At 44.7% G+C, this 13,134-nt stretch overlaps 2 protein-coding genes across 2 annotated transcripts; one reads left to right on the top strand and one right to left on the bottom strand.

The window, feature by feature from the left end:
• Positions 1 to 2,718: 2,718 nt before the first annotated feature.
• On the bottom strand, positions 2,719 to 4,548 carry LOC148097447 (uncharacterized). The gene is made up of 3 exons (XM_087832401.1): positions 4,084 to 4,548; positions 3,267 to 3,780; positions 2,719 to 3,173 (listed from the first exon to the last, which is right to left on the bottom strand). The coding sequence occupies exons 1-3, from the start codon at positions 4,546 to 4,548 to the stop codon at positions 2,719 to 2,721; spliced, it is 1,434 nt and encodes a 477-aa protein (XP_087688527.1).
• A 1,431-nt stretch (positions 4,549 to 5,979) lies between these two features.
• On the top strand, positions 5,980 to 7,709 carry LOC148097446 (tripartite motif-containing protein 16-like). Its single transcript, XM_087832110.1, has one exon. The coding sequence runs from the start codon at positions 6,004 to 6,006 to the stop codon at positions 7,666 to 7,668; it is 1,665 nt and encodes a 554-aa protein (XP_087688236.1). The 5' UTR covers positions 5,980 to 6,003; the 3' UTR covers positions 7,669 to 7,709.
• Positions 7,710 to 13,134: the final 5,425 nt, after the last annotated feature.

The raw sequence follows: 13,134 nt of genomic DNA, 5'->3' as shown, positions 1-13,134 counted from the left end.
TATGCACAGTGATGCTCAGGCACTCAGTAGGCCACAGGTGTCAAACTCCAGGCCTCGAGGGCCGGTGTCCTGCAGGTTTTAGATGTGTCCTTGATCCAACACAGCTGGTTTAATTGGCTAAATTAGCTCCTCAACATATCTTGAAGTTCTCCAGACGCCTGTTAATGAACTAATTCTTAGCCGTCTTAGGGGAAGCTTCCTTAGAAACATTGTCAATAGGTTCTTTTCTAATTTTGTTCCAAGTCACACAGAATTAATTGAGACAGAACAGTCAATGACAGGCTCAGGGACAACACTTTCACTCATATTTAGTCCAGAAATGTTCACGTCACATTTTCTATACCAAACTCACACAACCTCTGGAGGAATTGGCCAGTTTAGAAACACCAATGTAGAATAGAAAAGCCCTTTTTGTCATCGTACATGTACAACTAAACTGTAGCTTGACAGTTATACAATCATACAACCTTCATACAACTTCACAGTTATACAGTTCAAAAAAGTTCTATTTGGATTTTAAACTCACAAAATCAGAATTTAAATAAACATCGGGAACACTGGCAGGTTCAGGAAGAAAATAATCTCCCACAGTTTTGTTACCTTATGGATCCAAGAGCTGTGACCAATCTTTGCGTTTTATTATTATCTCATAACACTTGTTTAATCAGCTACCCTCTCTCCTGTGGACTGTTTAATCTCTACAGTCTCAGATCAACACAGCCCTGCCCTCCAGCACTATCAGCAGCAAGAGCAGAAGCAACCCCCCAAACAGCAACATTGTACCCCATCAGGTAAAAAAAGGGCTATGTTTGCTTTGCATTGTGCCCACCTGATGACAGTGATATAGTGTGATGCGATTCCATATTAGATTCTTGATGAATGTGGGTTGTTGTTCTTCAGCCTGCTTCTATGTGCCCTTTTTGACTGTGAGCACCCGCCCCTTTAAACATCTCTGCACTGCCCTGACTAAATGTATATTTAAACTGTCTCTCTGGTTTACAGTCTGAGTCTGACAAGCTTTCAGTTCAATTCAATTCAATTCAATTTTATTTATATAGCGCCAAATCACAACAAAAGTCGCCTCAAGGCGCTTCATAGATACAGAGAAAAACCCAACAATCATATGACCCCCTATGAACAAGCACTTTGGCGACAGTGGGAAGGAAAAACTCCCTTTTAACAGGAAGAAACCTCCGGCAGAACCAGGCTCAGGGAGGGGCGGGGCCATCTGCTGTGACCGGTTGGGGAGAGAGAAGGAAGACAGGATAAAGACATGCTGTGGAAGAGAGACAGAGGTTAATAACAGATATGATTCAATGCAGAGAAGTCTATTAATGAGTGAGAAAGGTGACTGGAAAGGAAAAACTCAATGCATCATGGGAATCCCTCGGCAGCCTACGTCTATTGCGGCATAACTAAGGGAGGATTCAGGGTCACCTGGTCCAGCCCTAACTATATGCTTTAGCAAAAAGGAAAGTTTGAAGCCTAATCTTAAAAGTAGAGATAGTGTCTGTCTCCTGAATCCAAACTGGAAGCTGGTTCCACAGAAGAGGGGCCTGAAAACTGAAGGCTCTCCCTCCCATTCAACTTTTAAATACTCTAGGAACAACAAGTAGGCCTGCAGAGCGGGAGCGAAGTGCTCTAATAGGGTGATATGGTACTACAAGGTCATTAAGATAAGATGGGGCCTGATTATTTAAGACCTTGTATGTGAGGAGCAGGATTTTGAATTCTGGATTTACCAGGAAGCCAAAACAGGAGAAATATGCTCTCTCTTTCTAGTCCCTGTCAGGACTCTTGCTGTAGCATTTTGGATTAGCTGAAGGCTTTTCAGTGAGTTTTTTGGACATCCTGATAATAATGAATTGCAGTAGTCCAGCCTGGAAGTAATAAATGCATGAACTAGTTTTTCAAACAAAATGCAGACTCACGGAAATCAAAGGTGAACTTAAATACAGCTTTAATGCTGAACTCCAAAACAGTAACAAAACTGAGACTCCAAGGTAAACTTTACACAGACAGAACACACAGCAAAATAAGGGTAGATCACGACAATGACAAACTGAAACACAGGGCTTAAATACATAGAGGGAGCAATCAGGGAATGGACAACAGGAGGGAAACACAGCTGGGGCAAATCAGAACTGACGAGACAAGGAAGCGTAAACTGAACACACTGAGTTAAGACAGAGACCTTCAAAGTAAAACAGGAAACACATAACACAGACTGAACAAAAGACACAGACTCACATGCGAGCACTACAACAGAGGGAACAGAGATGTGGGACCAGGGCAGACACAGACACTGACTGGACACGGGGATGTAGCAGACAGGGGAGACAGCAACTAAGGATTACACAGAGACAAACCATAAGACATGACTCTAACGAAAACCCAAAGACTAGAAATTATAAATAATATAATAAACTCAAAAACCCTGGGTCAACGAACCAGGCATCCTAACAGTATCCCCCCCTAAAGGGCTGGCTCCCAGACAGCCCAACCCGAAACACCAAAACAAAAAACAACCCAACCAGGGTGGGCAGCGGGGGAACAGGATGGAGGGACCGAAATGAAACAAACACACGGCGCCAGAGACAAAAAATACAGGGAGCAAAAGCCCAAAACAGAACAAAACAACAGCACTGCGGCCCAGCAACAGTCCAAAAGAAAACAGACAAAAAGCCCATGAAAGGCGCAGAGGCCCAGGCAACAGTCTCAAAAAGGTTCAGGAGGCCGGCCCGGAGGCTGACGGCACAACAGTCCAAACCCGGGCAGTTCAGGGGGGCAGCCCGGAGGCAGGCGGCCCAAGAGCCAAGAGGACAGTTCAGGGGGCCGGGCAGGCTGGAGGCACCGGCGGCGATGTAGTTCAGGGGGCCGTCCATGACGGCAATGATGTCCAGTCATCGGCCCGGAAAGCGGCCGAGCAGGCCGGACAGGACGAGCAGGACGTGCAGGCCGGACAGGACGTGCAGGCCGGACAGGAGGAGCAAGACCGGACGGCATGGGGACCTCAGGCGCAGACGAAGCTAGACGGAGCAAGGCAGGACCAGGCGACGGCGAAGCTGAAGACTCGGAGGCTGGACCAGGCGACGGCGAAGCTGAAGACTCGGAGGCTGGACCAGGCGACGGCGAAGCTGGAGACTCGGAGGCTGGACCAGGCGACGGCGAAGCTGGAGACTCGGAGGCTGGACCAGGCGACGGCGAAGCTGGAGACTCGGAGGCTGGACCAGGCGACGGCGAAGCTGGAGACTCGGAGGCTGGACCCGACGAGGGCGGCGCTGCAGGGGACGGCGTGGGAGCCGCAGGTGGTGGCGCTGCAGGCGACGCAGGTCGCTGGTCGGGCCCGTCGGACCCTCCAGCGGAGGCAGGTCGCTGGACGGGCCCCTCGGACCCTCCAGCGCGAACAGGAGGCTGGACGGGCCCCTCGGACCCTCCAGCGGGAACAGGAGGCTGGACGGGCCCCTCGGACCCTCCAGCGGGAACAGGCGGCTGGACGGGTCCCTCGGACCCTCCAGCGGGAACAGCCGGCTGGACGGGCCCCTCGGACCCTCCAGCGGGAACAGGAGGCTGGACGGGCCCCTCGGACCCTCCAGCGCGAACAGGAGGCTGGACGGGCCCCTCGGACCCTCCAGCGCGAACAGGAGGCTGGACGGGCCCCTCGGACCCTCCAGCGCGAACAGGAGGCTGGACGGGCCCCTCGGACCCTCCAGCGGAGGCAGGAGGCTGGACGGGCCCCTCGGACCCTCCAGTGGAGACTGAAGACGGCTGGACGGGCCCCTCGGACCCTCCAGTGGAGACTGAAGACGGCTGGACGGGCCCCTCGGACCCTCCAGTGGAGACTGAAGACGGCTGGACGGGCCCCTCGGACCCTCCAGTGGAGACTGAAGACGGCTGGAGCGGTTCTCCACAACCCCCAGCGGGATCAACAGATGAAGGCCGGGCGGGCCTCTCGGACCCTCCAGCAGGACCAGGTTGCAGAACAGATGAAGTGGGTGTGATGTCAGAATGTCCAGAGTCAGAATGCTCAAATGGAGCATGCAATAAACAGTCACTGTCTCCCCCGAGAGGAGTTTGCTCAACAGTCCTGGAGTGGCGGCGGCCTGAACGCCGTTTCCTTCGGGATGAGGAAACAGGAACCGGTGGAGAAAAGGAGACCTCCTCCTCATCCTCCGACCACATAGCCGCCAGGAAAAAGGCAGGCAAACGAGGACCCGGCTGGTGTGGGGAGGGAGAGGAAGTCCGTGGCAGTGTTGAGACAGGTGGAGAGTGTGTGTTGTCCTGGGGCAGCGGTGGGGAAGATGTAGTGAGTGAGAGAGCAAGCTCACCAGCCTTGACTTGCTCTCTCCAGGCAGTAATGGTGCCATCCAACTTAGTGTCCTTAGCAAACTGAGAGAGCTGAGGGTTATGACGAATGATGGCATCTACTGCACTTAGCCCGACTGCCATAGTCCGTAAATCCTGTGACTGGGCAATGCGGTCGAGCAGACTCACCATCCGCATCATCTCGCCGTTGAACTCCGAGGAAAAGGAGTCTGCGGGGTCCATGTTCTGGTCGCGATCTTCTGTTATGTGAAGGCTGTGTGCACGCAGGGGTGGTGATATGAAGGACCCAAAATGCAGACTCACGGAAATCAAAGGTGAACTTAATTACAGCTTTAATGCTGAACTCCAAAACAGTAACAAAACTGAGACTCCAAGGTAAACTTTACACAGACAGAACACACAGCAAAATAAGGGTAGATCACGACAATGACAAACTGAAACACAGGGCTTAAATACATAGAGGGAGCAATCAGGGAATGGACAACAGGAGGGAAACACAGCTGGGGAAAATCAGAACTGACGAGACAAGGAAGCGTAAACTGAACACACTGAGTTAAGACAGAGACCTTCAAAGTAAAACAGGAAACACATAACACAGACTGAACAAAAGACACAGACTCACATGCGGGCACTACAACAGAGGGAACAGAGATGTGGGACCAGGGCAGACACAGACACTGACTGGACACGGGGATGTAGCAGACAGGGGAGACAGCAACTAAGGATTACACAGAGACAAACCATAAGACATGACTCTAACGAAAACCCAAAGACTAGAAATTATAAATAATATAATAAACTCAAAAACCCTGGGTCAACGAACCAGGCATCCTAACAACTGGAGGCCAAGGTAATGCCCTCCAGAGTAAGAATCTGGTTAGATACCATATTTCTAAGCTTTTCAGCGCTGAGTACAATAACCTCAGTTTTATCTGAATTAAGAAGCAGAAAGTTAGCGGCCATCCAGGTCTTTATGTCTTTAAGACATTCCTGCAGTTTAACTAATTGGTGTGTGTTATCTGGCTTCATGGACAGATAGAGCTGGGTGTCATCTGCATAGCAGTGAAAATGTAAGCTATGTCTTCTAATGATGCTGCCTAAGGGAAGCATGTATAATGTAAACAGAATTGGTCCTAGCACTGAACCCTGTGGAACTCCATAATTAACCTCAGTGTGTGAAGAGGACTCTCCATTTACATGCACAAATTGGAGTCTATTAGATAGATATGATACAAACCACTGCAGTGCAGTATCTGTAATACCTACAGGTATTACAGGTCAGCTGTTCATTTCGGCTATTTGAATTGTTAAAAGAAACAGAAACTATTCATTTAGCAGATTAACATAAAGAATAGAGAGGCATCCAGTTATTGATATTTATATTATTTAGTTAAAGGTTTTAACAGAAAAACAATTAAACACGGAGCCTCTCCCCGCTTTCTGGAATGAATCACAGCGTGAAAACCCTTCCTCTTCTTCCTGCTCTCTAGCTAAGCACCTCCTGTCTGTCCATATCTTTCTGTGTTCCCTCCCCTTTAGATCTACATTATGAAGATGGGTGTAACCAACATGTGTTAGAGCTGGCAGGCCCCATCACATGTTGTTCAGATCAGACGTCAGACCAGCTTCTATAATAAGGAAGTGAAACTTACACAATCACTGACACTGAGAGGAGAAATGGCGCAGAAAGGAGTTCAGCTGGACCGAGAAACCTTCTCTTGTTCGATCTGTTTGGATCTACTGAAGGATCCGGTGACTATTCCCTGTGGACACAGCTACTGCATGAACTGTATTAAAAGCTTCTGGGATGAAGAGGAAAAGAAGAAAATCTACAGCTGCCCTCAGTGCAGACAGACTTTCACAGCGAGGCCTGTCCTGCTGAAAAACACCATGTTAGCAGTTTTAGTGGAGCAGCTGAAGAAGACTGGACTCCAAGCTGCTACTGCTGATCACTGCTATGCTGGACCTGAAGATGTGGCCTGTGATGTCTGCACTGGAAGAAAAATGAAAGCCTTCAAGTCATGTTTATTCTGTCTGGCATCTTACTGTGAGAAACACCTTCAGCCTCATTATGATTCACCTACATTCAAGAAACACAAGCTGGTGGAGCCCTCCAAGAAGCTCCAGGAGAACATCTGCTCTCGTCATGATGAGGTGATGAAGATGTTCTGCCGTACTGATCAGCAGAGTATCTGTTATCTCTGCTCTGTGGATGAACATAAAGGCCACGACACAGTCTCAGCTGCAGCAGAAAGGACTGAGAGGCAGAGAGAGCTGGAGGTGAGTCGACAAAACATCCAACAGAGAATCCAGGACAGAGAGAAAGATGTGAAGCTGCTTCAACAGGAGGTGGAGGCCATCAATCAGTCTGCTGATCAAACAGTGGAGCACAGTGAGAAGATCTTCACTGAGCTGATCCATCTCATCCAGAAAAGAAGCTCTGATGTGAAGCAGCAGATCAGATCCCAGCAGGAAACTGAAGTGAGTCGAGTCAAAGAGCTTCAGGAGAAGCTGGAGCAGGAGATCACTGAGCTGAAGAGGAAAGATGCTGAGCTGAAGCAGCTCTCACACACAGAGGATCACATCCAGTTTCTACACAACTACCCCTCACTGTCAGCACTCAGTGAGTCTACAGACTCATCCAGCATCAATATCTGTCCTCTGAGCTACTTTGAGGATGTGACAGCAGCTGTGTCAGAGGTCAGAGATAAACTACAGGACATTCTGAGAGAGGAATGGACAAACATCTCACTGACAGTCACTGAAGTGGATGTTTTACTGTCAGATCCACCAGAGCCAAAGACCAGAGCTGAATTCTTAAAATATTCAAAGGAAATCACACTGGATCCAAACACAGCACACAAATATCTGTTATTATCAGAGGGGAACAGAAAAGTAACAAACATGGATCAACAACAGTCTTATTCTGATCATCCAGACAGATTCACTTTTTGGTCTCAGGTCCTGAGTAGAGAGAGTCTGACTGGACGTTGTTACTGGGAGGTGGAGTGGAGAGGGAGCGTTGATGTAGCAGTTGCGTACAAGAATATCAGCAGAGTAGGGAAAGGGAAAAAATGTAACTTTGAACGTAATGATAAATCTTGGTCATTAGATTGTGACAACAACAGTTATACATTTTGGTACAACAACATCCAAACTCCTGTCTCAGGTCCTCGTTCCTCCAGAGTAGGAGTGTACCTGGATCACAGAGCAGGTATTTTGTCCTTCTACAGCGTCTCTGAAACCATGACTCTCCTCCACAGAGTCCAGACCACATTCACTCAGCCGCTCTATGCTGGACTTTGGCTTGGAGAGACTGCTGAGTTCATTAAACTGAAGTAGACTGAAGACTTTCACACTGTTGTGGCTCCAAATCTGTATTTTAGCTCCATTCTATTTTCTCTGAATCATTGTTTTTGACATTTTGTGTCAAAACAATGATTATATTTTCTTGTATATTTTTTTTTGTATATATATATATATATATATATATATATATATATATATATATATATATATATATATATATATATAAACAAATTGTTAATTATTTATTGAATATTTATTGTGTATTTTAAAATCAGTTGGTAGCCTTTGTTCCAGGTCCTGCACAGCTGCTTCTCATCAACAAATGTGGTGGTTGTCTGTTTAAAGGAAAGGTTGTGACTGAGAGAATATAAGGTTTATCAGTAAGGAGAACTAATGCGTGCATGTGTGTGTGCATGGGAAAATCTAGGAGTAAAGGTGGTGCAAAGAAGTGACTGTAAGATGTGATTACTCACCATCCTTTCCTGTGTACTCTCCAGGGTGTTTATGTAACCGGGTCATAAATTACATATTATTATATTTACACAAATTTTATTTGCCAGTTTATACCTGACTTTTAGGACCTTCAAGCCTGTAGTTATGTTCATTATCTGTTAGAGCCCCTCCTCATCCTTCTTCTTCTTCTTTGGTGCAACCCTATAAATACGGGGTACCTCTTTGGCCTCTCCCCTTTTCTACTATTCCCCTGTGGGAGAGGTTGGTGTCATTTCTTTCCCAACACTGTGCAACACACATATAATGTATATTTAGCCAACCAGATGTTTCTGATTGTGTTTTTAGTTCAATTATTGTCATCATTGTGCCTGTCTTTGGTAGATGCTGTAAATGTGTAGTACGTGTGTGCCACATATATGTTATAGGCACAGTTAATGCTAGCATGAATAGATAATTCTTGCTAGCTTGGAAGTTGCGGTGGGTTAAGCTAACCCTCTTCCCTACTGTTTGCATTTGGTTGTAGGAGCTGGAGTGGGCAAGTTAATGACTTGGAGGTCTTTGTTTCTTTTACCTTTCATTGTCAAGTAAGTCGGATTTCATGTTGGTGTTTTTTTTAATCTTATGTAAAATATTTTGCATGTAAGTTCGTACTTTATATTTAATGTAAAAATAAATGCAGCGCCATTTTCTACAATTCCCCTGTCGGAGAGGAGCTTGACTGGGCAAGTTAATGACTTGGAGGTCTTTGTTTCTTTTACCTTTCATTTTGAGACACAACGCAGGACCACACCAGTTACATTTGGGCAAATGTTTGCCTGGGGGGGGGGGGTCCAGGCACCATTTAAAGGTTCCGGGAGAATGTTAAGGAAGTGTGAGTAATCTTTTGTGCTTGGGTTTTTGGTTTTTTTTGTTATAATAATGGGCATGGTTTTAAGGATAAAGTGTAAAATATTTCTTAATATAAAAATGTGAAATGTATGTTTATATTTATATATTGAAATTTATTTATTGTATGTGGTGGAAGGTTGGGATTTGAAAACTCACCTGTTAGTGGAATAATGGTTTAGCCTGTGACAGCTGAGGGTATTTAAGGCTGCCGGTTGTCATTAGATGCAGTGAATTGTTTTGTGAGGAGAGCTTTATTGTGAATAAATGCCTTGTTCCACTATACTTGTCTTGGTCTGCCTCACTGTATATCCAGCCGCAAAAGGCCGCCCTGTTACAGTGAGTTTAAATATTTTTTTGATAAAAAGGTACATACACTACTGTCCAATTTAAATATTCATCTAAAAATCAGCACACAGATAAATATCATTAATTGTGTTCAAATGAACTTTCATTGTGGGTAGTACAAGAAATGATAGATCTGGTTCAAACTTATAGTTTGCACATTTTTGTAGCATGAAGAGGAAAACAAACTTTTCTAACTAGTAAGACTTTGCTATTACGTTTACTGTCAAAGAAGTTGTAAGCATCAGTCTTCAATCTAGGAAATGGAGTTGTTACAGCAGAAACCTGGAACATCACTATGAAAACAATTTAAAATGTTTTGAATGAGTAATTACACATACATTTTATTTTAAATCCAGAATAAGCTAAAATATTACGAGTATGCGCAGGGACTCAAGTAAACGTTGGGAACGCTGGCAGGTTCAGGAAAAAATGATCTGTTCTTAGTTTATTTGGCAAGGAAACAGGAAACACAGACTTATCAGTCGCAACTCAGAGTGATGCCAAAAACCGAGTTCATGTCAAGGGGTGTGGAAGCAGGACCCAGACACAGGACTTCCTGTGCAGCAAACTGTGAATTTATTTCAAGATTCAAGAGCTTTATTGTCAATACAGCAGTATACACAGTATACAGGGTATTGAAATTCTGTTTCACCCCAAGCCCTGCCCCATGGTGCATTTATAAGTATATAAAAGATATATATCCAAAGATATTAAACTAGAAATTACAAATAAATAACGTGCTAATTTTCTGTAAAATTACGGGATAAAAAGGTACTAATTACTAACTATACAATACAATAATGATAACTATACGATACTAACTGTACGATAAACAAAAACAGGACAGAGACAATACAAAGTGGATTGTGCAGTGAGATTGAATACCAGGTTGAGTTATTGTCAGGATATTATAGACGAGACATGAAAAGACGTGCAAGATGCAAAATGTGCAAATGTAGTATAGTTTAGATGTGTTTTCAGTAACTATGTGACTGAGTGTGAAAATAAGCATATTGTTCCCAGGTGGATTGTACAATTTTTTGTTGTTTTTGAGTCTTTTGATGAGTATTGTAAGGTGTTTGTATGTGTATATCAGTTCTTTGGTGGTAGTGAGTTGAGGGCTCTGACTGCTTGGGGGAAGAAGCTCTTGCAGTGTCTGTTCGTTACGGTTTTGATGCTGCGAAACCGTCTGCCAGATGAAAAGAGGGAGAACAGTGCATGTGAGGGATGGAAAGTGTCCTTCACTATGCTGTTTGCACGTCAGATGATGTGTCTGTCGTAGAGTTTAGAGATGGATGTGAGAGGGCCTCCAATGATCTTCTCTGCTGTCCTCACTATCCACTGCAGAGACGTCTTTTCAGCGAGGTCATCTGATATGTGCACACCCAGGAACTTCACACTGCTGACCATCTCAAAAGCAGCTATTCATATAGGAGATTAACATGGGAGGCATCCAGTTATATTGTTATTTATTTATGTCAGGGTCCTGTGTCTCCTGACCCAGCGTTTTTAGTTCTTTGTGATTTTTGTATTATTGTACTTGTGTGTGATTTATTCTATGGTTTCTAGTTTTGATCCCTTGCCCTTCATGTCTCTCTGTGTCCCCTCTGTTCTGTGTAAGTCTGTCTGCATGTTTGAGTTTCCCTCTGTGTCTTTTGGTTCATCGAGTCCTCTGCCTTACTGGTTATGTCTCTGTGTTTCTTAGTTGCTGTCTCCACCGTGTCAAGTTCGCGTCTGTGTCATACTTCCTGTTTTACTTTGAAGGTCCGTGTCTTATGTGAATGTGTTCAGTTTACGCTTCCTTGTCTCGTCAGTTCTTATTTCCCCCAGCTGTGCTCTCCTTCTGTGTCTCATTCCCCTCGTTACTTCCCAGTGTATTTAAACCCTGTGTTTCTCTGAGTCCGTGTCGCGTCGTACCCTCAACAAGCTGTGTGTTTTGCCTCTGTGTTTCCAGTGTTTCGTCTCCAGCTCCAGTTCAGTATTTCTGCTACAGTGTTTTAGTCCACCAGTGTTTTTGTTTGTCTTTTGGTTAGTGATGGGCAGATGAAGCTTCATGAAGCACTGAAGCTTTTCATCCAATTGGTTCACCCCAACGCAAAGCTTCTTGAAGCTTCATTTGCTCTAGTAGGACACCTACTGGACGTAAAAATATTAGTTGGCATGAATTTGAAGAGTGTGGCCTTTTGCACACAGCCTGTAAATGTCAACAATAAAAGGAGTGTGTAAAACATGTATATTGTAGTGATGGCAGTATACTGTGTATATTTATACTGGCAGTATGGAAAATGATCATTTGGAAATGCTTAAAATGGAAACGATCATTTACTGTGAGGTGAGGTGTGGTTGGGGTGTGGACAGTGGTTGTGCTTTTGTAACGTTGAGGTATGGACAGCTACACACTGAGGCCTCAGTCCTGCCTGTTCACATTTTATTCTGTAAAAACTAAATTTTCGCTGCTTTTATGACCTTTTTAGTGGGAAGAACATAGCTAGGATTTAATGATTTAACAAATCTTTTAAATCCTTTGTCCTCCACAATGCTAAATGGCTGGGAGTCCTCAATCACCATGCTAACCAGGTCTTCATCTATTTGAGATTGTTCTCCTGAGGAAAGACAATATAAACAAAGCACAAATATAAATATCACACACGTAACTTTTAACAGCTGTATAATATTGTTATATCATTTAGTAACATTACTGCATGCTATATTATCATGGCATTTGATGGCTCACCTGGTCTTGCTCCACAATCGGTGTTCCCCTTATTCTCCCTGGCACATAGTAAACACTTCACCTTGTACAAAAGTAAAGACAGCTTAACATAAATTGTATTGCACCATCAGTATTATGAAAATACATCTTCTGTAGAAATTTACACACCTTGTTGGGAGGAATAAAATCAAAATGTTCCCACGCAGGGGAGGACATCCTCCTCTTCTTAGCTGGCTCCATTCTCTCCTGACTTTCTCTCCTCACTCTCATAAACCTCCAAACTGTCTCCAAACTCTCACTAACCGCAACTCTCCATCAAACACCCACATTTTGAATGAAGTCTGAGGGGTTTATATCGCTGTCATAGCTCGCGGCAAAGTTCGAACCACTTCATGAACCAGTCACGTGGTACAGCCGGGCAGCGAGGCTTCGGACGTCATCATTTTCAGCTCCTCCCATAAATGAAGCAAGCCTCGATACGCGCATCGCGGAAACGCCCCCTAAATTACTCGACACAAGCTTTGAAGCCTCGATACAGAACGTCACATCACTACTTTTGGTGAGTTTAGTTTAGTAAGAGGTTTTTCCCAGCAATAAAGCTGAGCTTTAAGTTGTACTTCTGTGTCTGAGTCCTGCATTTTGGATCCACCACTCCTGCTTGCCTGCCTGCCACACAGCCTACCATGACAATTTAGTTATTTCTTTATGGTTTGAAAAATAAAAACAGTGAAACAGAAACCCTCTCTCTGCTTCCTGGAATGAATTACAGCCTGAAAAACTTTCAAATGTAGGGTAAAAATGCATAATACACAAGTGTTAAAAAAAACGCCCTGTTTTATCAGCTCAGTCCCTAAAGTGGTCGCTAATGTGTCTGTACATCTGCTGTATTTAAATTATTGCAAGGAACAGAAACGTTACATTTAGCAGATTTAAAGTATAAACTCCCCTTCCTTGAATGAATCACAGCATGAAAACCCTTCCTCTTCTTCCTGCTCTCTAGCTAAGCACCTCCTGTCTGTCCATATCTTTCTGTGTTCCCTCCCCTTTAGATCTGCACTTTGAAGATGGGTGTAACCAACATGTACACCTGTGGCCTACTG

Source organism: Neolamprologus brichardi, chromosome 18 (assembly GCF_056152115.1).
Source record: "Neolamprologus brichardi isolate AB-2024 chromosome 18, ASM5615211v1, whole genome shotgun sequence".
Taxonomy (NCBI): domain Eukaryota; kingdom Metazoa; phylum Chordata; class Actinopteri; order Cichliformes; family Cichlidae; genus Neolamprologus; species Neolamprologus brichardi.
The sequence above is the reverse complement of the archived record's forward strand: the minus strand, read 5'-3'. Positions and strand labels throughout refer to the sequence as shown.